Source organism: Ciconia boyciana, chromosome 1 (assembly GCF_034638445.1).
Source record: "Ciconia boyciana chromosome 1, ASM3463844v1, whole genome shotgun sequence".
Taxonomy (NCBI): Eukaryota; Metazoa; Chordata; class Aves; order Ciconiiformes; family Ciconiidae; genus Ciconia; species Ciconia boyciana.
In genome coordinates, this window is record NC_132934.1 from 15,088,725 (window position 1) to 15,115,199 (window position 26,475).

Sequence of the window (26,475 nt, forward strand, 5' to 3'; positions counted from 1 at the left end):
TAAGAAGACTGCAGAGAATGAACTGATCTCCTGCCTGGGAGCTGCTCCCTGCTTTTGTATCAATGAGTCTTTAAAACTTACGGCTGAGTTTGATCAAACGTTTCAAAGTTCAGGGGAGTCGCTGTGAATGTGCCGGAGTGGTACCTGAGAGGCACTGAGAACGTAGTCTAATGTACACAGTCATCCTGGCATTGTTCTTCTTTCCAATTAGAAAGAAATGCATCACTTTTAGAAAAAAAAAGGCTTTTTCAGTCTATAATTGCTATAGACTTGAATTTACTTCTGACTAGCAAATATTATCATGTTTCACTTTCATGTGATATGTAGGAACTAAGAACAGTCTCCTTTTTTTGGTCACTTGTCTAAGTATGTCTTTGAACAGTTGCAGCAGGTATTTTCTCTTCTTTTGGACTCTTACAAAGGAAGAGTTTTTAGGGTTTTACCTTGCTTTGATATAGTTATGTATTAAAAATAAAAAACCTGCAACAATTGTGTTTCAGCAGTCACACTGCACAAAACACAAGTAAGGAGTAACTAGAGGAGATTCAGTAACCTTCTCATGCAAGATGAAATATTTAAACTTCATATCATTCAGGGAACAAGGGCATACTTCACACTGAGAAAAGAGGATGTATCACAGAATCATAGAATCATAGAATGGTTTGTCCACTGCACTCCTGTAGGAAGCATTTAAACCTCTGCTTAAGGGCCAAATAATATCATACACTGTCCATGTAAAAGAGCAAGGAAGAGGCAGTTGACAAAAAGACTTTAAGGAGATTTCTCTGCAGGCAGATTTTTATTTGATCTTCCCTGCTCTGCTCATCTGGACAATAGCAAAAAACCCAAGGGTGGGGAGAAAACTTTTTGCTCAGCTAAAGTTTTCTTGGTTTCAGGGGTTTCAGGGATTTTCTTGGTTTCATCTATGCAGAAAGCCAGCTCAGCAGATCTGCGTGCTCCTGAACACAACTTCTGTGGGCAGCATTAAACCTGGTAAACAACTTCTTTTTCCAGTCCTTTTTCTGTCCTGCGTACCTATGTCACAATCCTGGAGCTGACAGCACGTGAGCTGCTGAGTTCTGAAGCTACCAGAGCTCTGCAAGCACAAGCCACCCACATTTGGGGTTTTGGGTAAGGAAAATGGCCCACATTTGATGTGGCAGCAGCTGGGATTTAGGAGGCATAAGTAGGATGTTTAGCATGGTGAAGATTGGGCTCCACCAGTGGAGGTTTGGGATTTCTGCTTTCTCCTGGAAGGTAAATGCTAGATAAATCACAGCCTGATGAGGTTGGACAGTGGTCTGTTGATAACCACCAGACCATGGACTGTTTCTGAGGCGTCTGCAAAAAGCGACAGAGAAAAGTGAGTCTATCGTCAGTCCGTCAAAACTTGCTATACCAGCTCTGTACCTTCCCTGGGAAACGTTTATGGGTCTGCAAGCTGGAAAAGGCTGGGGTTCTGTGCGTGGCTCTGTCTGGAGCACAGTGACTGTTCTGCGGCAGCACTACTGAGAAAACCACCTCAGGAGTGTGCTTCATTCAGCCTGTGCAGGCAGCAACGAGTAAGGATTCCCCAGCATACGGCAATTCAAGAGCTGGAGGAGAAATGTGTGAAAGCGAGAAGGGAATCAGCCGGTTCTCCAGGTGGCAAAGAAAACCTGACGTGTAACTATTGAACAGTTAGGCAGGTTCAGAGGCACAGCTTGCTCCTTCTCCTGCATAACTAAGGGATAGCTCCGGTTCCGCTTATTATGAGAAGCCTGCAGCCTCCATGTCCTCCCCCAGCTTGCCAACTGCTCTTTCCCAGGACGCTGCCACTGTCACCGGCTGCCACAGAGGCAGCACAGGATATGCCATATGACTCAGGGTGGCAAGTCACCAAGGTGCTTGTTGAGACCAACTGTGGCCTGAGGTGAGGACACCCACTCTTCGGGGAAGCAATTTTGCCGAGCATCCAGATGGCTGGGAGGAAGCTTGGTAGCAGGAAAAGAATACGGAGCAGAAAGTGCAGCCCTGGAAAAGAGAAAAAATACCCTAGAATAAGGAAAAGCAAATGTGCAGACAAGGATACCAACCTAAAACCAACCAAAACCAAAACCCAAAACCAGAAGAGCAGGCTCCAGCTGTCCTGCAGTGCACACCACTGAATACAGAAGAGGGGCCAGAAGCTGCAGTGAAGCTGTCAGCTGGGTCAGGTTCGCCAAACAGAAGGGACAAGGAGTTACCTCGGGCAACAAAACATTCGTAGCTGCTTATGAAGGTGGCTGCATCTTTGCAGCAGGTCTGACAGTCTGCCTGCAGCAATGGCCATCTCTGCTTGGCAGCTCCAAAGGGCAAACTGCTGCTGCCAGCACGGCTCATCAGCCCCAAAGGTAGGGACGGGGCTGAGGGTATGGCAGCGCTCGGCACTGCTGCCCTTTGAACCAACTCAGAGGTGCCAGGATGTATTAGATAAACACCTTCATCCAATTTAAACAAAATAATTTATTCATAAATGTCTCATGAGAAAGGAAGGCACACCTTATTCAATATTTTATGTAGCTGATGTGGTTTGTGAAGGATTTGTAACTTACAGGTTAAGTAAACAACCTTTTTCAAACTCCTGCGGAAGAAGTGGGCAAATGGTTGCGTTCAAATTCCTGCAGAGAACATTGGGACCCCGGACACTGTCATGTCTCCTCCGTTACTTTTAGGAAAAACAGAACATGTTTACAATTTTGCAGAATGTACAGCAAAAGAATAAAAAAGTTAGGAACTGTTTTCTCTAGAAATGCAATTGTGCTGAACTGTGTTAAAGGAGCACACCAATTTCAATTACATTTGAAAGAAAAATTCCTAAAAGTTCAAGGCTGAGATGGAATCTTCCTTATATTTAATTCCTTATAATTATCTTTGCTACTGATATATTTAAATGTTTATATTACACAATTACTATTTTTCTTACTTCATTTTGTGCAAACGAGGCAGTTCAATAAGGTCATGTCAGCATTTATGAACTGAATTATTCTGTGATTGCAAAATTTTCACTTTTGTTACCCCTGGGCACAAAAATCAATCCCATCGTCAATATTGACCTTGGTGGTGGAGGAAACTGTGGATGCAGAGTGCAACCCAAAGCATAGATAGAGAACGTGGTAAGGTCAGGAGAAGATCGTACTGTGGGACTTCACAGTTCCTTATTCCTTGTCATGCATCCGGCATCCCTGGGAGCAGACTGGAAGAGACAAAAAATCAAGCGAGCTCTGTGCAAAAGAGGCTGTCCACAAATAATTGGAAGTCATTTGTACTGAGGTCTTTAATTCCAAGTCTGCCTGCTTTATAGAAGAGTTGGGATTTAATTATACTTGTTGCAAAGCTTTCCCGACATTCTTGAGATTACTGAGCACATACTTAAAGCAGCAAACTCTGCAAACCACTAATGTTAATTTTTCTTTATAGATCCTGGAAAAATGGAAACACTGTTTGAAACTGATGTGGCATTTTTTAATCATGCTAAACGGATGGCCAGCAAATTGTGGGTCAGTCAATGTTACAGTGATTCCTAGCAAAAGAATGGGAAATGGGTTTTTGTTAGATTAGTGTGTCAGGGTGAGAATTCCATACAGCATTTAACCTCCTATTGTGTGACATTTTGATTTAAAAATTAACACTATCCAATATCAATATTGTAAGTACTAAGTGGATTAAAAAGCAACTGGTATGTTTTATGGGGTATTTCTTAAAGAGAATGCTTAATGGAAGAAGGTGTCTCTGAAAAGCTCTGCAGTGACGAGTGCCTGGCCCAGTACTGTTCTTTTTTTTTTTTGGAAACAATATAGGAACTAGCTAATGAAGTTTGCAAAAATTCACACACTAGCAGAATCGTAAATCATGATGAGAACTTACACAACGTGATTCTGAACCACTCTATAAACTCAACACATATTGCAGGGAAAAAACCCAACAACAACAAAACCAAACAAAAAACCCTACTGCAGCCAATGGCAAGATCCTCGCTGCCTTTTGACAGAGACAGGGTTTTACATGACTTGTTTTAACAGAGTCAGACAAAGGTTAACGTATCTGTAAACACAGATTGCAGTTCTGCCTGTGAAGACTGGGGCATTGCATTAGGATAAACAGGACTGAAAATATTCATGGGCCACGATCGATCAGCTGAACAAAAGCACTGATGATAACTCTGCCGCTGCAAGGCTGGACCGGGAAGCAAGAACATTTTAGCCTTGCTACAGTGGAGTCCTTGGTTCGGGAGCATCCACTGTGTTACCAAACAGCTGAGTGGTCCCAGGCCAGATGCTTCACTTTTTCTGTCATTCATTCTGTATTTCCTAGGTAATGATGCTGTGGCCAGCCTGAATGTTTCTTCCATCTCAAAAGTCAAACCATTATTGATAAATTGGCAAAGGTTCAGAAATGAGACAGGCGAGTAATCCAAAATCTGGGAAGTGCATATTACAGTGATTAAGCATCTCTGGCAGCTTGGCTTTTTGAAAGAGTAAGAAGTAACTTGATCAAGGTCTTTAGTTATATATGTGTGAAGAAGATAGCATCTGATACATCAGAGCTCTGTCACGTCATAGACAAAGTACAACAAAGTCTAATACCTGGAAGCTGAGTCTAGACAAACAATTACCATTATATGATATTCTAAATCTTGTTTGGGGTCTTGTCACAGGCTGTCCCTAGACACTTTTCTGGACAAGTAAAGCTGCAAAACAGACCCAATATTCCAGTGTAGCATCTTGATTTCAAGACCCACATTTAGCTTCTGATGAGTTACTGTACTTAGCTCTGGTCTCCGCCGGCCAGGCACAGCAAGGAACACTACAAAGGAAACAACCACATTATTTTTTTACTCAGAATCGTTTTCAGTTACGAGCTGCAACATTTGAAACAGCCAAAGCCTGAAAGCAGCCTCCCTCTGCCGGGTCTCCCCAAGCCCAGGCACGCCAGCCCTTTACATCTCCTTGGCCAGGGCATTTCCCGTGGCGGTGGCAGGCACAGAGGTTCCTGGGTGCCGTGGGATGAGAGCAAGGGCCAGCTTTGGCCTCTGCCCACCACGGGCTTCTGCAGAGAGACATCCCGCATGGCCCTGCGCTAAAAACCTCCCTGGTACAGCAGGGAAGAGCTGTGTGATGCTGATGGCCCTTGACAACTTTGTCCCTTCTTCTCCATCCCTGGTGACTGGCAAGGACCAAGCCAGCGCTGTCAGGTGGGGGCTCCAGCCCACGGTGTCTTCTACAGGACTTTCTCAAGACAAAATGGGATTCGTAGCTGGACACGGAGAGCCCCCAAACTGACAGATGTTTTCCTAAATAGACGCCCTAGATACCAACCACAAGTTTTTGGTGTGGAGGCAGGGCATTCTGGGTGAATTGTTACAACCTGTGTTTTGCAAATGAGTCTATTATATTCATTTCTCAGAAAGACACATTATGAATCAAAAATCAATTCACATGTTGAGAAATTCATTTTGAGTAATAGTACCAGGGGAAAAAAAACAAACCAGAAGTGCTCTGTTTCAATATTTTCAAAATTAAATGGTCTTGGTTTTGTTATCTGATACTGCTTCATTCTAAAATTGATCTAAGTTTAGTTTTAATAAATGATAAAAATATGTGAAAAGCAAGTAATGTATCTGACTGGATATTAGTTTTTCCTAATTTATTTTCGGTTTGGCCACCAAACAGAAAAATCAATTATTCTCACAACTCCATTCACTATAAATAAGTGCCTCTCTTTGAATACACTGCTCTCCACAGTTTTCTCCTATTTTATGGAGACTCTTACTTTGACCAGATATAGTAAACTTGTGGTTTTCCCCAGATGATATCTTCTGATATTTTCATTCATATAAGTTCCCCTTAATTTTTTCTGCTGTAAGTGGTGATTATAACTAGTTAGCCTCTACTGTAAGCTTCATTAACATGATGTTTATTGCTTCCTTCAGATAATGGAGCTATTAATTAAAATTGTATCTAACAAAGATCCACAGGGTATGTGACTAAATACTGCTCCAATGTGGTTAAATGTTGGTTTTGATTATTTTTATTGTCTTTCAAAAGGTTTTCAGTACACATTGTAATGAGCCCATCCAACTCACTTAGAATATTTTGGACAAGATATAAAAAACACAGTATCACGTTCTTCAACGAAATCAGAATGCTATCACCCTTCCCTCCTATTGCCATTTAACTGGCAAGAAGTATGTTGGATAAAACATATACTGTGTAAACTCCTACTGTTTACTGCTCATTGGCTTCATTAGCCTCTTCATTTTAGTGGCCATCTGCATCTATTTTCCCCATCATTGTATGCACACTTATTTTATGCAAAGAGTGTGTAATATTGCCAATTTCCCACTGTGAAACTCTTGATACTTTTTTCAGAGCTATTAAAGTGTTGGCTCCACTCAACAGCTGTTTACCTCAGTACCACCATTAAGATGAGAAATTAGTTTAGAGACATTTTTGAGCCAAAGATCATTTCGGCAGTACACGTGAAGTAAACATTTATTCAAATGACAGCCTGGGGCTAAAAACAAGGAGACATTCCAGAAGTCCGTTAGCATCAGGAGAAAGACCAAAAGAATACAGAAAGTGTTGTTTTACTTCTCGGTGGAAAGGGAAAATTTATAACAGATGACACAAGGACTGAAATTTGGTTATGGTTAACGCCGTTAGCATCATTATAAAGAAGTAAAACTCCAGGTGTGGAATAGGAATAGGAATAGGAATAGGAATAGGAATAGGAATAGGAATAGGTTAAAGGCAACTTAGATGGGTTTGCTGATCAGGGAAATTACTGAAGGAATTGTAAATCTTAAAGGCAAGAGGGTGAGGCAATATCATGGTATGCATGGGGGATGAGAAGTTTTTGAATATTAGAAAGACTATAAAAAGACAAATATGGTGTCTGTGTTTAGAAAAGGATGAAGGAGGAGTATGAACATGGAAAATAGAACTGAAGGAGTTACAGATTGGTCTGCCAAGCTTTAATTCCTAGAATAATATGGAAATAAACAATGTTTTTTATGAATACATGGAAGATAAAACAGGGATGAGTAACACCTAACATGGATTTATCAAGGAACAATCTTGTCAAATTTAATTTATTCTGTTCTATTACAGGATAACTCGCCTTGTAGATAAAGACAAAGATGCAGGTGTCCTATATCTTGACTCTTTTAAGGCTTTTAATGCTCTTTCATGTAATATTTTCATAGCCACGTGAGGAAAGCTGGTATAGATGAAGCTCCTGGAAGGTGAACGCATACGTAAGTGGTAAGGAACACTTTAAAAGAGTAGCTACTCGTAGCTCACTGATATATTGAATGTGTGTATCTTTAGCAGTTCCACAAGAGTCTGCCTTGGGTTTGGTGTTAGTCAATATTGTTATTAATGGCTTGAACAATGAAATGGGTTATATGCTTATTAAATCACTAGATTATATTAACCTAAGTGAGCTGCAAGCACTCTGGAGACTTAAGCAGTTAAGTACATAAGCATGATGCTGTGCCCAGGTTAGTATAACCTGCTTGTCATCAGGGCTAATTAATCATGTTAGCATCTTGCTAATGTGATCACACTGCTTGCGGTAGCTGTGATATCCCTGAATGGTACTGCATTATGCCACAGAGATACTCTGAGAGAGAGAAATTCCATACTTTCTCCATTTAATCTCCTTCCCCAGTCTGCTCCAGGTCAAGATGCTGATTTACTGGCAGGTCATTTAGGCATGTTTAAACATTTTACCGTAAATCCTCCTGAAAACACAGCAGACTTAGTTGTGTGGTGTTGTGTAATGCCAGGGGGAAAGCTCACTTTATGCTAGAACATCATCTTGTTGCAGCATCAAAATCACCCTCTGCAGCTCCCAAGCTTCCCTTGCAGATTCCTCTATCCAAGTATTGATCAGGCCCTGTGTGTTAGGTCTGCATAGTCCCTAATACCTACACTAGAGAAGTGCCAATTTTCCTGTTATTCCTGAAAATACGTTAGATTGCAGGACTGTGATTCTAACAGATCAATGCCAGAGGAGTTAATATCACCTACTTTTGCCTCCCTGCTGTATAGTTCTAAAATTAGAAACAAGCAGAAACACTATGCAGCATCCTAATTGGCTTGTCACTAGGGTAAAGTAACTGGCCAGCTTCTGACTTACTGGAGATCAGAAGGTCCTTCTCTTGCTACATCCTCACTGGTCTGTTGTTTAACCTCTCAGGAAGAAATATTTGAAAGTAAATGTAACATATATTTAATTGGATTAGAATGTTAATCTATTTAAAGCATCATTTTTTATCCAGTGTGATGTAAAATATTTTTAGTCATTCTCCACTGTGAAAAAAATTACCTCTAAACATCATAAGTCACACCCTGACTGCAGTAATATTACCTGGTTAAGGGCAAAGAAGGGACTTCAGCACTGGCAGGTCCAATTTTTGAAAGCCTCATCAATGTTATGTTTAGCATCATATAGTCCTTACTCAAATGACTGAATGCTCATGGTAGTAAAGTTGCAGCCACCTACACGATGCTTGGGGCTCTGGAAAGAAAACCTAAAATGCATCTTGTGGGCAGAAGAGTTTATGTACTTATCTTAAACTAGGCTGGTCTAGAGAAATATAAGTCCTTCTCCATGTGAATTCCAATCTAGGAGACATATCTTAACTAAACTTTTATTATATGAAAAACATGTCTAGACACCAGCCTTAACTGTACAGCTATCTTTGAAGATGTACAGTATATAGCCTGCAGCACAGTATTTCATTGCGTCTTTTGTATTGAATCTACTGACCCTCTGGCAAACAGCTGCCACAGCAAGAGAGGCGAAATTTCCATCATTTCAGGAGGAGTCTCTGATGGTGCCTCTGAACGGCACAACACAGCAAGCCACCTGAAAGCTCTGTCTGGGTTAATTAGCAGCACTGACAAGCAGGCTAGGCTAGTGAGGCAGAGTGCTGCACTGTGTGGTTGCTGTTGGGAGCGAGATGACTTGCTCAGAGAAGCCCTAGACGCTGCACTGGGCCATGCAGAATGCCCTTGGCATTGTAAGATAGCTTAGCAGGCCCCGAGAGGAAGCATTTATTGGTGGGCAGGGACTGGAAAGTTTAGATCCCAAGCTCCCAAGTGGCCTATAAAGTGTTTTATTTTAGCCAGTGTGTTTCAGAGTCATTCTGCAACTCCTCCAAGTTAGAGAGCCTGAGGGAAGGAAGCTGAAGCAGGTCTTAGCTGCGTTGTGTGTCAGAGTGCACTAAGATCTCTTCTTCTTCGCTGTGGATCTCAATAACTATGTTCCCGCTTTCCCTGTACTTAGGTCATCAGGTTCATCTGCACTCCCAGCTGCTTTCCCCTTCAACAGCCACTGTTCATCCTGCTTTTTCGCAAGTGAACCTATCCTGGGTTATGAAGTCCAATCTTCTGCTGTCACTGGGAACTCTGCTACTTAATCCCTTTCCCATGCTTTTCTTTCTTTTAAAGGCTGGTGGGATCTTTTCTTCCTTTCAGTCTCTGCAGCCTGCTTGGGATGTGGCTCCAGCATGGCCACGCTATGCTTCCCAGCTCTGCCCTGCTTTATGGGTGCTCTACGGGACTCCTCCTCTGCTATCACCAGCAAGAGCAGGACTAAGTTCAAGAGAAGTGAGGCAAATCTTCGAAGTTACTCGCTCTCTAATTTTTAAGGTAGGCCTAAATTGGACCATTTCTGACTGAAACAGTGACGGCAACAGCAGTTTCACTGACACTGATAACAGTAATTCTAGCCAGCCCTTTGCTGTGCCTCTCCCACAGTTGTAAACGCTACAGAAATAGAAAGAAATGCCATTTCCCACTCCCCAAGAAGGAACATTTCACCAGTGCAGCCGGGCCCCTGGGGGAAAGGAAGCCAAAATGTGCAGAAACTATAATAAAAAAGACATAATGTAAAAGTTAATGCTTTTTGATAGACAGCAAGAGCTCATCAGTGGCGAGGCTGTGGGTTGCCATGGCGACGGGGCTGCACACCGGGGCTGCCTGGGCTCCCAGCGCTCCCTCCACCGCCCCGGTCTCAGGCTTACAGGGAATCGCCCTGCCGCTGGGTAAACACACCAGCCACTGTTCGCACCTGCTCCAGACAACGTGGGACAAGGGAAAAATTGATCCAGGCTGACGCATGTTTTAAGATGCTACCTACCGGTGCTGGCACCCAGGTAAGCTGTAACCAAGGCAAAAACATGCTTAGGTTATCTCGGTCATCAGTGAAATGGCACAAAAATTCCTGCTTGGCCTTTAGCGTTGTCCCAGCTTCAGCTCACACCGAGCGCAGGAAAGCGGGGAGCAGAGTGGAGACCTTCTGCTTTTTCAGCTTCTGCTTTGGGTGCCCCATATATCCTTGGACACAAGCTGGAACAGCCTCAAGGCTACCATGACTTGCCTTCCTCCTCTTCCAGCCTCAGGATCTAGACGAGTCCAAATTAGAAGAGTTTGTTCTTTGGACATATCTATATCAGTTGTGTTAAAAGGTTATAATGGCTATATGTAGCTATTTAAGTGGGCTCAGAGTGAAATTACCAGTGTTGATAGGCATTGGGTGAACATGATAGCCAGTGATAGCACAGAATCCCAGGAGGAAAGTCCCGGAGAAGTGGAGCAGTTCATGTACTCTTATGTGCAGCAACAGATATGAAAGCCACCTGGCAGCTAGACCCCTCTGTGAAACGGAGGAAAAAGAGCCTCCAAGGCAGAGCTGCATTTTAAGAGGGCTGGACGGGGGAAACTGCTCGGAGGGGTGGGCGAGAGGCAGTCGTGTGCCTGGACGGGGGCATCTCCCTCCCATGGAAGTTTGCGTGTGTCTGTGTGGGCACATTCTCATGCACCCAACAGTTTTTCCCAGTTCTCTCAACTGTCACCCTAGCAGGGTCCAGGACCACCAAAACTGATCATTCATTGTCAGACACCTTTATTGCTATTTATTAACACATAACTTCCTACTACCCCATTCCCTCCTCACAGGCTTCTTTCTTTCCTGTGTAAGTCCTCTCTCTTGCTAACTCTTCTCCAACCATACATTCACTCCTTCTCCCCACTATCTTTCTCTTAGTTTCATACCACATGAATATCAATGAATTCCCAGATGTGCATTTCTTGCCAGACATCGCCCACAGCCCAACAACTGCATTCATCTGTTGTTCTTGCCCACCGTATCCAAGGGTTTCCCCGGCACAACACCACAGTCCTTCCCCATAGCACTCCAAACAAAATGTTTAAGCAGCTCTCCACTGCTGCTCCACCACTGCAAATAATTGACTAGTTCCAAAGAGAAGAGCTGCAAGTGATTAGAAGCATTAACCAAATAACAAGCTTTATTTTGTGTTTTCTGTAATGATTTATATATACAAAAAATGAGCACATTCGTGGTTATATAAAATGATCAATAGGATGGTCCAGGCCAGTTTGGGGCACAAAGTATAGTTCTAAAGATTATATAAATTATCTTTAAACTTGCCTATTGTATAACCACACATGCACACACAAATGTTTTTAAAAACAATATTATGGTTGTAAAATCCGGTACTAAACAGGATGTGCCAAAAAAAGAGCTGTCTGTGCCACTTGATTTACATCCCCTTTGTTCTGTGTTGCATGCTCACATGCTAATTGGTAAACAGGATTGTGCCTTATCAGGTGCGTGAGACAGCATCTGCTGTCTGGAAAGATCAGGATGATGAGAATCCTGTTTCAGCTGTTGAAGCAGCTTTTGGTGAAAATTCTGGCTTAAGATTCCGACTTTTTTAGATGAGACTAGATGGCAGCCACAGGGCAGAGACCCAGTTAATTCCCAGGGAGAAATAGTGAAGGTACAAGAGGTTGTTGGAGAGAAAGGATAATCTTCTGAGGATTAAGACGATGAAAGCTGTCCTGAAGAGCTGGAGACTATCCCCGCTTCTGCCACAGAATTCTTGCATGATGCCAGGCAAGATGCTTAAAACTTTTTATAGATGAGCAGCAACTCAGTATGGCTCCTTCTGAGGCCTCGTTTGCAGAACTGCTGCAACCAAAATCCATGGGAGCTCTGCTTTGAGAAATGAGGTCCCAGCTGCCTTTTAACTGTTCTGTCCAGAATATACCAACCTTCTATCTCATAAAGACATGGTATTTTCTAAGACTATGAAGCACACATAAAAAAGATTCCTAAGCCTGTCTTTGGGTATTCTGAAGAAATTTGTGATACCAAAGAGTGAGACTAGAGGATTCAAAGCTCTAGAGAGGGACACAACCACAGTGATTCAGGTGCCCCCCAAAAATAGACATCTAATACCACTTTCCCATTTTCAGTGCATTAAACTGAAGGACTAGTGGCTATCACTAAGAGTCCATGTGAAATCTGTGCCCTTTTGGTGCCAGAGAGCACATCCTAGGACAACCAAACCGGCCACTGACTGAACACAGACAATCACGTCTCCTTTCCCACACTCTTCTAGTCAGCTTGTCAGCAGAATCCTAGTTTCTTCCTCTGCTTCTTGCCTTTCCCTTTCTTGCCCAGACTGGCTCCCACATTTCCCTACCCCAGTCTGACTCTCTTCCCCCTGGCTTCTCTAATCTGACTATTTCCACCTTCCCAGTTCCCTTGGCCCATCTCTTCTGCAGAGCACCTCATTGCTCCTCTACTGGCTCCTTTCAAGGTCCAAATCTCTTCCTCCTGCCATGCTGATTCCAGGTTTCATTTTCCTTGTGTGCACATTCACAGGTCCACTATCCCTAAACCTCTCATTTGGTCCAGACCCCTTCCCCATTTTCTTTTTGAGCTCTCAGAACTTTTTGCCGAACCCTCACTCCAGCCTCCATCCCTAAATTGTTTGTCTTGGGCCACTTCAAGTCTCCTCCTGCCTTCTAGGTCTGGCTCATACTGTCTTCACCTCCATACCTGATGGCCCCTTAGAGCACAGCAGACAGGCGTCCTGCACCGAGCCCTGGGGCACAGCTAGCCTCAGCCTGGAGAAAACAGGACCGAGCACTGAAGGGAAAGACCATCACTCCTTCTGCCACTCGAGGCTGGAACAAGTTCAGTTACTCTCTGAACGTGGTGTATGAGCAGTCTGGTCACGCATAGCAACTGCAGTAGGAGAAAGATGAGGCAGTGGAGCACACGCGAGCACCTCTGTCAGCATTGGACAAAGCACCCTCGGTGGGAACTGAATCTCCAGGAATTTTAGCTGTAGTTTGCACGCTTGGACCCACCTCCCTAAGAAAGTGAGGCAAGCGTGAGTATTTGGGGTCCACACTGCCCACGCTGCCTGTGTCTGAGCAAGCCCATGCCATGTGTGCCATCCCATTGCCCTCCAAGAGGGGAGCGCTCCCGCGTGCTGGGCAGTAACAGCGTGACTGCGCTGAGGTGGCTCCCCCTGTGCTTCCACCCTTCGGCAACAGCTTTCAAAGCTCTGACTCTGCCCCCGACGTGAGCATGGGGGCCCGAAAACCTGTCAGCAGGTGCTGCCCCTTCCTAGCCCCTCTGCAGCAAACGCGGGAAGGGCTGGCGTGCTCGCTCCGTTGGGCTGTGCCTGTTTTTTGGCAGTCACGGGGCAGAAATCAAACTTTGTCTGAAGCGAATGAAAAATTCTTAATGAGTGCCGGGAGCAATTTCCACACGAGTCTCCCTCCTCCCGGGCGCTGATGAGCGCTAATATTTAATTGAGTGCGGCCCTCTGCCGGCACCGAGCGGCAGCCGCCGCGGCCGCTCTCCCGCCAACCTCCCTCCGCTCCGGCTGCGAGCGCGTCCCGGGAGCGGACAGCCCTCAGAGCTGCGTGTCTGCCGTCATTTACCGTTATTAACTCGGGCTCGGCGCGTAGGTCGGGGACTGCAAATCTAAGTGTCACTAGCGTAGGAATGATTATTACGAGATGCTAATTGCTTATTAATATATGCTAATCACTGCTGTATGCCAACATGCTCAACGCCCCCAGCGCCAGGCCAAAGACGGGAGCGGAGCTGCCCCCCTCCACCGGCGCCACCTCACCCACCCACGCCAAGAGCTGCTGCCACCGTGGCCCCGCGGCTGCTCTGCCTTCACGGCCGCGGTCCTCTCCACGGCCGCCATCCCGCCTCCTGAGGTGAGGAGCAGCCCCTCGTTCCCGCGTTCCCCAGCCCTCGCCCTGGCGGAGGTTGGCCTCAGGCGGGGACAAGCGCCTCCGGGCTCCACCTGTGCCGGGGCAGGAGGCCGCTGCTCACCCCACCACGGCGGATTTAGCAGGTGCAGCCCCCGGCCGAAGACGGGCCGGTGTTTTGTGAGGGAACGGATCACAGAGGTTTCTAAAAGACCCCCCCCCCACGGGTTTTAAACTTTAAAATCCCTTGCCTGAACACGTCTCCCAGGACACGCACCATGAGCAGCTCGGGCAGGCAGGGGCCCAGCGGCCCCTCGCCCCCTCCCCGGCCGCCGCCTCTCCTCACGGACGGCGCCTCAGCCGTGCCCCCAGCCCGCCGGCGCAGCGCAGGGCGGCGGGCCGCCTCCGGCCCCGCGGCGGGCGCTGTGGCGGGTGGCGCCCGGCGCGGCGAGGAGCCGCGGGCGGCGGCGGGAGGGCGGGCTGCGGGGCGGGCAGTGCGCGGCGGCCGGCGGCGCTGAGCCCCGATAGGCGGCGGCGGGCCGTGTTGGTGCTGCCGCCGCCGCCGCCGCTGCTGCTGCTGCTGGCGCGGAGCCGCTGAAGCCCGGCGGAGGGGCTCGTCGGCTCTCGCACGCAGCGGCGGCGGCGGAGCGCGTCGCGTCGAGCGAGCGAGGGGGGAGGAGGAGGAGGAGGAGGAAGGGGAGGGGGGATCTTCTCGGCGAGGATGCCCGGAGCGGCTGCAGGGACGGCGGCGACAGGAGCAGGCTCGTCAGGAGCGGCAGCAGCGGGGATGCTCCCGGCTCAGGAGGCGGCCAAGATCTACCACACCAACTACGTGCGGAACTCGCGGGCCATCGGCGTGCTCTGGGCCATCTTCACCATCTGCTTTGCCATCGTCAACGTGGTGTGCTTCATCCAGCCCTACTGGATCGGGGACGGCGTGGACACCCCGCAGGCAGGCTACTTCGGGCTCTTCCACTACTGCATCGGCAACGGCTTCAGCCGGGAACTCACCTGCCGAGGCAGCTTCACGGACTTCTCCAGCCTGCCCTCGGGAGCCTTCAAAGCTGCCTCCTTCTTCATCGGGCTCTCGATGATGCTCATCATCGCCTGCATCGTCTGCTTCATTCTCTTCTTCTTCTGCAACACAGCCACCGTCTACAAGATCTGTGCCTGGATGCAGCTGACCTCGGGTGAGTGGGGGCGGCGGCCCCGGCCCTGGGGGGGCTCCGCGCCGCCCTGCCCGGCCCTGCCCTCCCCGGCCCCGCGGGGGGCACAGGCGGCTCCGGAGAAACTTGCGGCGCCGGCGGCAGCCCGGGCCGGGAGGGGGCAGGGGGAGCGGCCGGGGGGCGGGCGGCGCGGGCCCGGGGTGCCCCGCCGGGGCGGGCGGGGAGGTGATGCTCGGGGGGGCCGGGACGCGTCAGCAGCGTTGCAGAGCGGTGCCGGTGCCTGCCCCGGGCCGCCCCGCCGCCCGCGTGGGTACCGAGCGTGGGCCGAGGTCGGGCTCAGCCCTCAGCCCCTCGCACCCCCCCCCCAAGGAGTAGGGGTGCCCGGAGCGTTTGTCCGGTTTCGGCCTGTGAACCGACCCGTGAGCATCAAACGGCCCCAGGGAGGGCTGTCGGCCAGCGGCAGCCCCAGGCTGTCCTCCAGCGCTCGGTCTGTCGCTAAAGGTCAGGAGAAAATGGCAGTGGGGGCCGTGGGGACGCCTCGAGCGGGCGACGGTGGGTGAACGCAACTGCCAGCCTGTTGAAGGTTAGTCCTGAGCCCTGGTTTCCACCTGGTCAAGGCAGAGCCCACTTCCGTTCAGCCGGAGGGGATGGTGAGGTCTTCTGCTGGCCAACTGGAAGGGCAGCTGAGGTCATTGGATGTTAGATGCATGAGTTTTTGTTGGGGTCTGTTCCCCCGTTCACAAGGTTTCTTTTCCTCTGTATGTTAGGAGTGTAAAGAAAAAAGATTCATTTCAGTTGCTGGTTTTGACTCAGAAGGTCTCCTGACTTCATTTGACTTTCCCCATCACAGCCAGTGTCTCCCCGGGGGAAAGCGCATGATAAGAAAGAGGGAGAACACCAGGACATCCCTTTCTGCATTTCCAGCACAGCTTTCCTTCTGAGTTAGTAGAGAACTGGTGATTTCTGTGCAGCTGGGAGGCAGAGGAGGAGAAAAGAACGGTCTGTAGAGTTGAGATAGTAATAAAATCAGTTTTAGCGAGATAGAAAAGATCAATTCTTCAATAATTTGGGGAAAAAAGCGCCTAAAATCAAAGCATACCTTCTAGTTGTCCTCCTGACAAAACCCAGAAATTGAGAAGTTTTGGCTTTGTAGGAATAAGCTGTTAGGGAAACAGCAAAATGTCTCCAAAACGGGCTCACAATCACTTTTTCAGTCCCCTTAATTGACCTACATTCATTTCAGTTTCCGAGCAATAATTCTTCTGAGTTGTTTGCTGAGCAGCTTCAGCATTATTCAATTTGCCACCTAGTCCATGAGGCTTAGTGGAAATTTCTGGTTTGTATGAAACAGCTTTAACCATTTCTCTCTGTGGTGCTGTTTTTATGTGTGTTATATATATTTTTATTCTCTTTCTGCCACTTAAGTTTCCATATGGTTTCTTTCACTGGGGGATTGATCTGCAGTCACTTGAGGTTGGTAGATTTTTCCCTGATTCCAGTGAAACTAGGTTTGGGTTCATTATCTCTGCATTGGGAATCCTCTTTGATGCTGGTGGCTACTTTGTTCAGGAATGTGCATTCTGATACAGTCTTATTAATTGTACATGGTCATGTCACTTGGCTCCAGGCAGAGCAAACTGTTTCATCTTTGCACCACTGATGTCTCCTCTGCTCCATTAAGGACTTTTGATTTCAGCTGTCTCCTCTCCTTATGGCTCTGCTGGTAAAAGGTGGCATGAATATTCACTGGTTTGGTGCATCCTCAGCCTGTTTTGTTCATGTCCAGTATGCAGTAGGACAGCACAATTTCCAAATCCCTTACACTTTCCAGCATCAGAGATAATGGTGTTTTCTTTATATGGTTCTACTACTTCATGCCAACAGAAGCTAGTGCAAGGCAGATAAAAATGAATCTGATTCCTTTACTGCATTTCTGCACAGGTGAATAGTAATGTTTAGAAACCACTGCATGCAGCTGATCTACAGGAGCTCAACCAGTCTATACCATGCTGCACATGCGTAGGTGTGACGCCGAAGATATGTTTTCAGGCAAAATAACACAGAATTTTTGTCATCTCCAAAGCTGATAGATGCACTGTTGGCATTAAAAGTCAACAAAAGGAGTTTTACGTCAGCAGCAGAATCACTTCAGACTGCTTACCTGCAAAATTAAAATAATAGCGGAATCATGTATAGCCAAGTGGTTATTGGCCATCTTTCCCGGTTTGTACATGAATGCCCTGGAAGAACTGGTAAAATGTTGGGTGTTGAAAGAGCCTGACTTTGTTGTTCGCTGAATGTTGTACCTTAATTCAGCATTTACCTGACTCTTCATTTCTGTATGACCTGAAAAACATTTCCTCAAAGGGAGAGAGAACTACCAGAAAATCCATATTGGTTCGGGTTGCATCCTTTGAAGAAGAAAGCAATGGTGGTGGGACAGAAGCATAACTTAGAATAAAATGTGCAGGATGAGAGTTATAATGAGTTCTGATAGGTTTTCTATGAGCTATATGACCTACTTCTGTTATTATTTTACTATTTTGAGGGTATAAGTAATAGGCAATAATAAGCTTAAGATGCTTAACTCACAAATAACAATATAGTAATGTCATCTACATATGCATATAGTTCTGCGTAGTACAGAAACAAAATTGAACCTGAAGCAGTAAAATAAACAAGTATGTGAGTATAGCTTTGATTTTGCTTGCTGTTATGTACCTTAGTAGTGTTACCATTCAGTTAGATCATATAATAATACTTAAAATTGAAGTAATTTAAATCTCCTTAGAAGCAGTTTCTCGACCTGGGATCATGCTTGATTTAGGATTGCAAATAAAAGCTTAGGAACTAATTTCTTTAAAAGAAAGATTTTGATCACATTTTGTCCTGCATGAGTCATTATAAATTGTCAGCATGATATAGCTCTTGTTTTGAAGAAGTGTTTTTTAAATAAGGAAAAGATAAACAATATCTTGGACACATGCATTTTCAATCCTTGTTGCTGTCTAATCATGTCTATGACATGATTAAGCAGAAAAATCCTAGGAAAAAAGCTATTTCCTTTGTGTACGTGAGGATGACATATATTAGACTCCCTTATGATTTTGCCATGGCTTAAACTGCTTTTTCTGTTCATGTGCATAATGCTGTCAGGGTACACTTGGTATCTTGAGAGCCAGTGTTGGCAGCCTCGTTATCCATCCCCTAGCCTCCCCCTCTGCAATTTCAAAATTATGTGTACAAACACTTGCGTGTACACGTACCTAAATTGAGCAGCTGCATGAACACAAACACTTAGTGAAAGCATTAGAAATGAGGCATTATCGCTCTGTACTACCCTGCATCTAAAGTTTGCAAGAAACCTCACAAATAAAGATATTTCTTGAGATTTATTCCTTTGTAAGTTAAATAAATTAAACACTTCAGTTCTGTCATTGTGATTTTTTTTCATTATTAGATATTTGTCATGACAGTTTTTCTTTACTAGGATGTTGCAAGTTACAGGAAAGAAAGAAAGTAGAGAAAGCAAAAGAAAGGCATAGAAGTGTCCCATGGACAAGTAGGATGAAACCAATATATATGTTTTTCAGGAGATGCCTAAGCCCATGCCCACAATAAGCGGGCAGTGGAACAAAACAACATAAAACCTCTACTTTGTCAAACCACAGGCCCAGCTAGTCTGGTGATCTCCAACAGTGGTCTGTAACGTGAGCCCACAGGAGCATCAGAGCCGTGAAAGCTCATTTTGCCCTTTGTACTCTCTGTCCTCCAGCACTTGTGTTCAGGGATTTCTTGAGATAAGTCTTGGCATTTAAAAGCTCTTGCTGGAATTTCTTTTTTATGACTTTGGTCACTTTTTGAACCTGTGTAAACTTTTAGCATTTACAGTGCCCCAGAGCAAGGAGTTCCACTGCTTAATATGTGTTGTGTGAAGATTCAGTAGGGTTTTTTATGTTTTAAACCTTGTATCTGCCCATTTCATTTGATTCCCCCCCAGCTCATGTATTGGAAGAGGCTGTGAACAGGGGACTTCAAGACACCTTCCCTGCGCTGGTCCTGATTACACCTTTGCTGTACCCCCTCAGTTACGTGGTTTTGAGACCTGATGTATCTTTGGCTTCTTAGTTATTCCTTAGTTGTCAGGTTGTATCATGCCTGTGTTCAACCCTGCTGCTCTGTCTGAAGCCATTTCCAGTCTACTGTGTCCTTTCAGAGGTGGTGGCACCAGAGCTACACGCAATATTCAAGACAGACAAACTAGCCATTTATACAGAGGCATAATAATATTCTCTCTTTCATTCTTTGTTCCTTTCCTAGTAATTTCTAATACTCACTTTTTCACTGTTAGTGAACAGTGGGCTGATGTTTTCACAGAACTACCTATTATAACCCCAAGATCTCAGTCCTGAAGTGGTAATAGTCACCTTGGAGTACATCATTTTGTGTAGTTAGGTTTTTTCCCTTCAAAGAAATGACTTCATATTTGTTTATCTACATTGACTTTAATTTGCCTTTTTATTGCCTAATCACTCAGTATCGTAAAGTCTTTCTTCACAGTCAGCCCTTATCTTAGCTACCCTGAATGAATATCAGCAGCAAACTTTGTCACCTCACCATTTACCCTGTTTTCCAGATCATTTATAAATAGGTGAGCAGCTCCCAGGTTCCAGCACAGATCCCTGCAGGACTCCACCACTGACCTCTCTCTGCTTGGAAAATTGACAGTATTCTCCTACCATCTGTTTCTAATTATTTATCCTTGCAAGGACATTTATTTTTATCCTCTGGGAGTTTAGGTTTTTTAAGACTTATGAATGACAGATTTATCAAATGTCTTTTGGAAATCCAAGTGGACTTTGTTAATGAAAATTTCCACGGTACGCATTGTTTTTTACTTCTTTGGAGAACTCTAGTAGTTTTGTGAAAACTGACTTAACATAGGCATGCCGGTCCTACCTTACTCACTTCCTTTCATCACACAAATATGCCATGTTTGTGCGTGTGCTGACATACTCTGTTGTCTTTCATAGTTCTTACTGATTTATGTGGTGCAGATATCAGTCTTTCTGTGGTTCCCTAGGTTTTCCCTGGACCTGTTTTAAACCAGTTCTTAAAACTGGTTTCATATCACTCAAATGCCAGTTCTTTGGAGCCAAAGCAGCCATAAGAGAGAGGTTATTACATGCCACAGTTAAAAGCTCATTTAAAACAGGGAATTGTTTCAGAATGAAAAGGTGAAATTCTTCATTGCAGCTGTGTTGTTGTTTGCATTTATACTTGACATTAGTCTGCAGGACCAGGTGACTTTTATATAAGAGTCTTAAAAGGCTTGACCTTGATACTCTGAGCTTTTGTTACTGCTGTTTGTCAGATGTTGGTATAGGGGTAAATTCCAGAATGCTAGAAAAAACCCCAGTCTTGTGCCAGTGTTTGAGCAGGGTGGTGGAGTCAGACAAGGATCTTGTTTGTAGCCTCAGTATCCTTAACAATTAGTTGGGAGAGTAATATACACTTATGGCTGCTGAACTTTGCAGGTGGCACAAAAATTATTTGTTTAATAAATTATAGTTATTTGTTTAATAAATTATAGTAAGGATAGCTATTTCCATAGGCTGATTTGGATGTCATAATAACCTGGGCTTGCTTCAACAGCCTGTATTTTAATACACCAAATGCAGTGTAAGACTTCTGGGGATCAAAATGTAGGAGGCGTCCTACTGATGGGAGAATTATGGAAATTATGTGTTATGGAAAATAGTTATTTAAAAGAGAAGTTAGAAGCTGTGGTAGATGGGCATCTGCATGTGAGCTCTCACTGCAGTGCTGCACTTAAGAAGTCCAGTGTGGTCCCTAAACGTGTATGCAAAAAATGGGACTGCCCTTGCCCACAGGGGTTCCTGTGCCCACTCTGTCCGGGTCAAACATCTGTCAAGACTCCCTTTCAAGTACAAAGTTGAAAGCGTTTCAGGACTGATTTAAATAAATGAAAGAAAAAGAGCTAAAAGGATGAAATTTCTTGCTATTCAAAAGAAGATTAAAAATTGACAGATTATGGTGTGTGAGGACCTACAGGGGAAGATTTCAAGTCATGCAGTGCTCCTTAACTTGACAAATGCTGTGTTTGGAACTGAAGTTACACCAATTTGCATTAGCCATGAGGTATATACATTTGTAACCTGTTAAGTTTCATTTGTTAATTATCTTTACAATGGTTTCTTCTTCACTTAAAGTCTTTACATAAGATTGGGTGCCTCTTTCTAAGAGGCATGGCCTAACTCACCAGAAGCAAAGGACCTTAACCAGCACTGCTGCCAGCTTTTGTTCCCACCATGTACCCCAGTTGTAAAGCAAGAGGCACACGGGAGGCCAAAGGGAGAGGAAGGCAAATCCGGGAACATCGAGCAGGTTTTTGAACTGAGTTTCAGCATTGATGCTGATGTTAGTAAGAGCATTAACACCCCTCACCCCATCCGCAGGGTGAGGTGACTGAGATTATTTAGTGGCCTGTGAGCAGTAGTGGGGGTTGGACCTTCGAGGAGAAAATTCTGAAAAATCGGGGATATTGAGGCTTCTGACCATGGTAAAATGAGGATTGCCTCCGTGTCTTGGGGAAGTGGGGTGCTAGAGCTGTGTGAGCAGGCAGGGAGCAGGGAAAGAGCTGAGTGCTCTGCTTGCCAAAAAATAGACTGTCTCATCAAGCCTATAAGGACATCTCCTAATTCAAGCGGGCCTGGTGCATGTGCTTCTTTTTCCCAGAGGAGAAATCGTGCTGCCAGTATGATTTTCTGTCTGTTCAGCTCCAGAGGAAAGTTTCCCGTCGAGCTTAATAGAGATCCCCAGTGCCTCCCTCATCCTTGGGCTGGGAGTGCCCCATGGTAGCCTCCGCTCTGCTCTGCTGCTGTCACGCTGGCTGTGATGAGTATTGCCATACCGGCTTGGGAAGTGCTCAGATCCTAATGTGAGTCAGAAAGTTAGCTGGGTAGATTGGAAAGATGAAGAACTGAAGGTTTTATTGGGAAGTTGTGGGTGAAACAAGTGATGGGGCTGTGCAGCCTTTTTGGTTTCATTGCTTTGTTTGAAGTAAACATTTTAATGTATTTCATACTTTGGCTATAAAAATGAAAGTAAAAGGTATATCCTGTGAACAGTGGAAATGAGGGAGGAATGCTGTTCCCCAGTGTCCCCTCTCCAAGTAATTTCTTTCCCCAAATACCCTGTGCCCACAACATCACAAGTTCTCTCCTACATCCCATCATCCCCTGCCTTTGGTAGCTAAAGTCTCCAGCTTCTCACAGGCACTTTATCTGTGTGGTTGACGAGGACACAGCATGTGTTATAGCTGGCAGAAAGCTATTTTTGTGTTGATTTGATGTCCTCAAGTTGCTACCTAGACTTGTTGAAGGATAAACTATCCCAGTCTTTCTACTGGTGGGAATTTGGGATCGTTTCTGCTCTGCCTGGGAACCAGCTTTTTCACAAAAGTTGCAGAAATTTCGTATCTTGGAGGCTTGTAGCATCAGTCAAATTTGGTTGAAATTGGTCATCAGGCTCAGAATCACACAGCCACATCAGTCTTGATCCCAGGGGGAACCTGGCTAAAATGTATCATGTAAGAAGTGTATATCATTTATTGGTATGAGTGATTTGAGAGTTTGATAGCAAAACTTGTTTTTGAAGGATAAAGTGTTTTGGGAATGGAGAAGAGATATTTTCTTTTGGTTTAGAGTGTAATAAAAATTTCAGCATCTTATAACTCTCCCAATTGCCTTTTATGAACAACCTGGGGGCTGTGGTCCACCGTTTGAAAAACACTTAAGATAACAGAATAGTAAGATAGAAAAGGAAATGCATGAAGTTATCCAGGCGATTTGAGGACAAATTCCATTTCACTGAAAAAAGATGTATGGGAGGGGAGAAAGGAAGGGAGAAAGAAACTGGGAGAGAATTTGAAAGAGGGGAATTTCACCTATTGAAATGTGGGGAGCTGAGAACTTGAATACTGTTGGGAAAGAGAAATGGGAGTGGAGTTTTTGAAAGCAGCTGGTGTTGGTGCAGCTCTACTTTCTTGCAGCTGAAGGGGCTTCACTGGCATAGGATATGGCTGCTGCTGAATTCTTTCAAAAATTCCTTCTAAAAGTTTAATGAAGGAAATTGCTATATGGGAAAATGAAGCCAGGAAGAGGAGAAGCATATGGATATTATCAGTAGTAGAAGGCATGGAATAAAAGAAGGCTAGATTTCAAACACTAAGGTTATTTTACCTTTTGAGAAGTGAACCTTTTTAGCACCATGGTATAAACAGCATTAGCTTTGATCTTGCAAACATAAAGACAGCAAACATATCGGAACAGAAAATCTGTGGTGTGATCAGACAGCGTGGACTCAATATTTGAAAACTAACAAGATCCAGCTGTGAGGAATGGCAGGGTCACAGTAGTGAGGCATCACAAAGGAAAAAATAAAAACATTTTTGCTCAGAAATGGTGAAATGAAAAAAAAAAAAAAAAAAATGAACAAGCCTAGAGCCTGAGAAGTCCGCAGAATTCGGTAACAACGGTTGCTATCAGCATTGTTAAAAATGCAGTGGCAGCATGACGGAGTGAATATCTAGAATATGCATTACTGTGTGGAACAGTGTGCAAATCCCAATTACTAAGAGAGAATTATGTCTAGAATCCTTAAGAAGGGGAATATAATAGACTTCAAGATCTATCTATTCTAAGAAAGATACTATCCTTCTTCATGTTGGCATTCAAAGATGCAGAAGACTTGAAACAAGCTGGCCTTAGAATGAGAAGGTCATACGTACCAGGGGAAAAGGTTCCTTTATTTTCTCCTTGAGAAGCCAGATGTAAATTTATGAATTTCATTGATTTTAAAAGGTAGCTGATGGCCTCTGTAGAGAGCCTCTTTGACACAAGCACATCATGTGCTATTTCAGAGAATATTATTCAATCAAGTAATTGAGACTGCATCAGAAGGAGAGAGCTACAGAATAAATGGTTAGAAATAAATTATTACAAACAGTTGATGAGTTGTCACACATTCCACTTTCCTTATTTTTCTGGTTATCTTTCAGAAAGGAAAAGTTTATAGAGAAGAAAGCTAGACATGCTGTACTTGCAAGGTCAAAGACAAATATTCTGAGTTGAGAGGTTTAGAAAATGCTACTTGTGAAACCTTGGGAGGTTCTTTTGTTTACTGCTAAAAGTCAAAAGTCATGCGCCTTACTTGTAGAAGTTCATTGAATAAGGTGAGTGATCTCATACCATTAACATGGCCAGAATGTGTCTTGTACTGCAGTGCTAGACTGTTCCTCTGCAACCTCCGCCCCACAGGACTTTATTTGTCGTGATGAACTCGGTGTGCCGCAGAAGTGTGAATAAAATAGGACAAGGTCTCTTAAGATCAGGGAAGATTTTAGCAGGGAGGGGAGGAGGGCAGGCTAGCAGCAGTGTATTTTCCTCCTGTCTGACCTCCTGCCTCTTCCTCTGCAATAACAGGCTTCTGGAGTGGCTGCAGAAAAGCTCCTCAGCTCTTTGTAACATGGAGTCCCTTGATGTGGGCAAGAGGAGTCTTGGAGAGGGTTGTTTTGCAACAGCCCAGGTGACAGCATGTAAGCGTGAAAGACCTACATAAATGATCCTGTGCTTCTCAGAGATTAACAGTCTTCAAAGTTAGGCTTAGACATTTCTGTACCAAGTCATCTTCTCAGCTTGCCACGGCCCACCAGAGGGATGCAGTGGCTATGCCTCTACCTGCAAATTAAGCATGTCCAGAACCACGCTCTGGTGCAGAGTCAGCTGGCACACTGGCTGGTGTCCATACTATTACATTCTTTTACCTTCTAAAACTGGGTCACCGGACTCATACTGCCTATTGGGAACCATTCCTGGCATGTCCTAACTTGCAAACTGTGCCCTGGCAATATTTTGGAAGATTGTTAGTTGGAACAGACTAAAAACACTCCTGTGACACATGCTGTGGGACAATTCTAACAATTTAATAGCGTAGACAGTCGAGTTTCAATGCCTGGGAATGCTCCCTGGCACTGCTTAATTTATCTGTGTAGACATAACCAATATGTAGCAAAGTCTCAAAATGAGGAGCTCAAGAATTATCTGTGCAGGAAAGTTAAGGTGACATAGGATTTAGTCCTTTAATTTAAACCAATTTGTAACTGCAACTCAGTGCCATAGTATTCATTTCTGATTTTCTTTGTTTAAATTACCAATAAAAAATCTGTGGATGAAAAATCTGCATGAAATGTAGTTAGCTTTGAAAATAGACTTAGTAATGACCTTGAAAAACAAAGATGTTTGTAACCTTTGGCAAGAGGAAGAAGTGATCAAAAATGTAGAACAAACCACAAAAAAGTTTTTCACCTAGAGACAGTGGGAGAATGTTACCCATGAGCGTAAAAATCATAAATGAATCTTCTCTCTGATGTAGATTGCGTGTTTCAAAATCAGATTTTCCCCAGGTATCTTCAACTTGGCTAATACATCTTTGAACACTATAAAACTGTTATGCAATGCGTCTTTACTTGAGAGACATTCAGTGTAGCTTCGCAAAGAGTTAATTCAAAGTTTTAAGATTAATTCCGTGAGAGAAGTATTAGACTTTCCATGAAAATAAAATTATTCATCCTTGTAGCTTTATGTTCCTCTAAAGAAAGTTAATTATTACTTGGTTACTGTGTCTTAGTATTTAGCCTTCCTATTACTGGGGAAATTATATTAGAACATCAGTAAAATAAAAAGCTTGAAATTGCAATTCATGGTCATTATACTAGAAAAATATAGTCCAAAATAGTCCAAACATGCTGATGGCTTACCAGCCACAATCACTTGCGTTTAGTTCATGTCAGGCATTTGTATTTGATCGGATTAATCAGTTAGTATGGCATCATTAGCTGGCTCACCAACAGTCATTTCCAAGCTGACACTTCACTGTTTGTCAGCCTTGAGGAGCGAGGTGATAGTGGTGGCATGGGCTCACTGGAGCAGAATGAAAGGCCATGCAGCTGAGGACAGGCAGCAATGAGTGAAGAGAGGACCTGAGTATATCTGTTCACCAAAGGATGGCAATGGGCCATTAATGTGATGCAGCTGTGAAGAGGGCATATGTGATCCTGGCATGTATTTCATGAAGTATTTCCAGCTGATTTAGGGCAATGTTGACATCATTACGTGAGGCACCGTGATATTTCATGTGGGATTCTGGAC

At 44.6% G+C, this 26,475-nt stretch overlaps 1 protein-coding gene across 1 annotated transcript in view; it reads left to right on the forward strand.

Annotated features, from left to right (window-relative positions):
• Positions 1-14,799: 14,799 nt before the first annotated feature.
• LHFPL3 (LHFPL tetraspan subfamily member 3) overlaps positions 14,800-26,475 on the forward strand; it is a 185,326-nt gene continuing 173,650 nt past the window's right edge. Inside the window, exon 1 of the mRNA XM_072863552.1 lies at positions 14,800-15,268. Coding sequence (XP_072719653.1) covers positions 14,800-15,268 — 469 coding nt within the window. The remainder of the gene's footprint in view (positions 15,269-26,475) is intronic.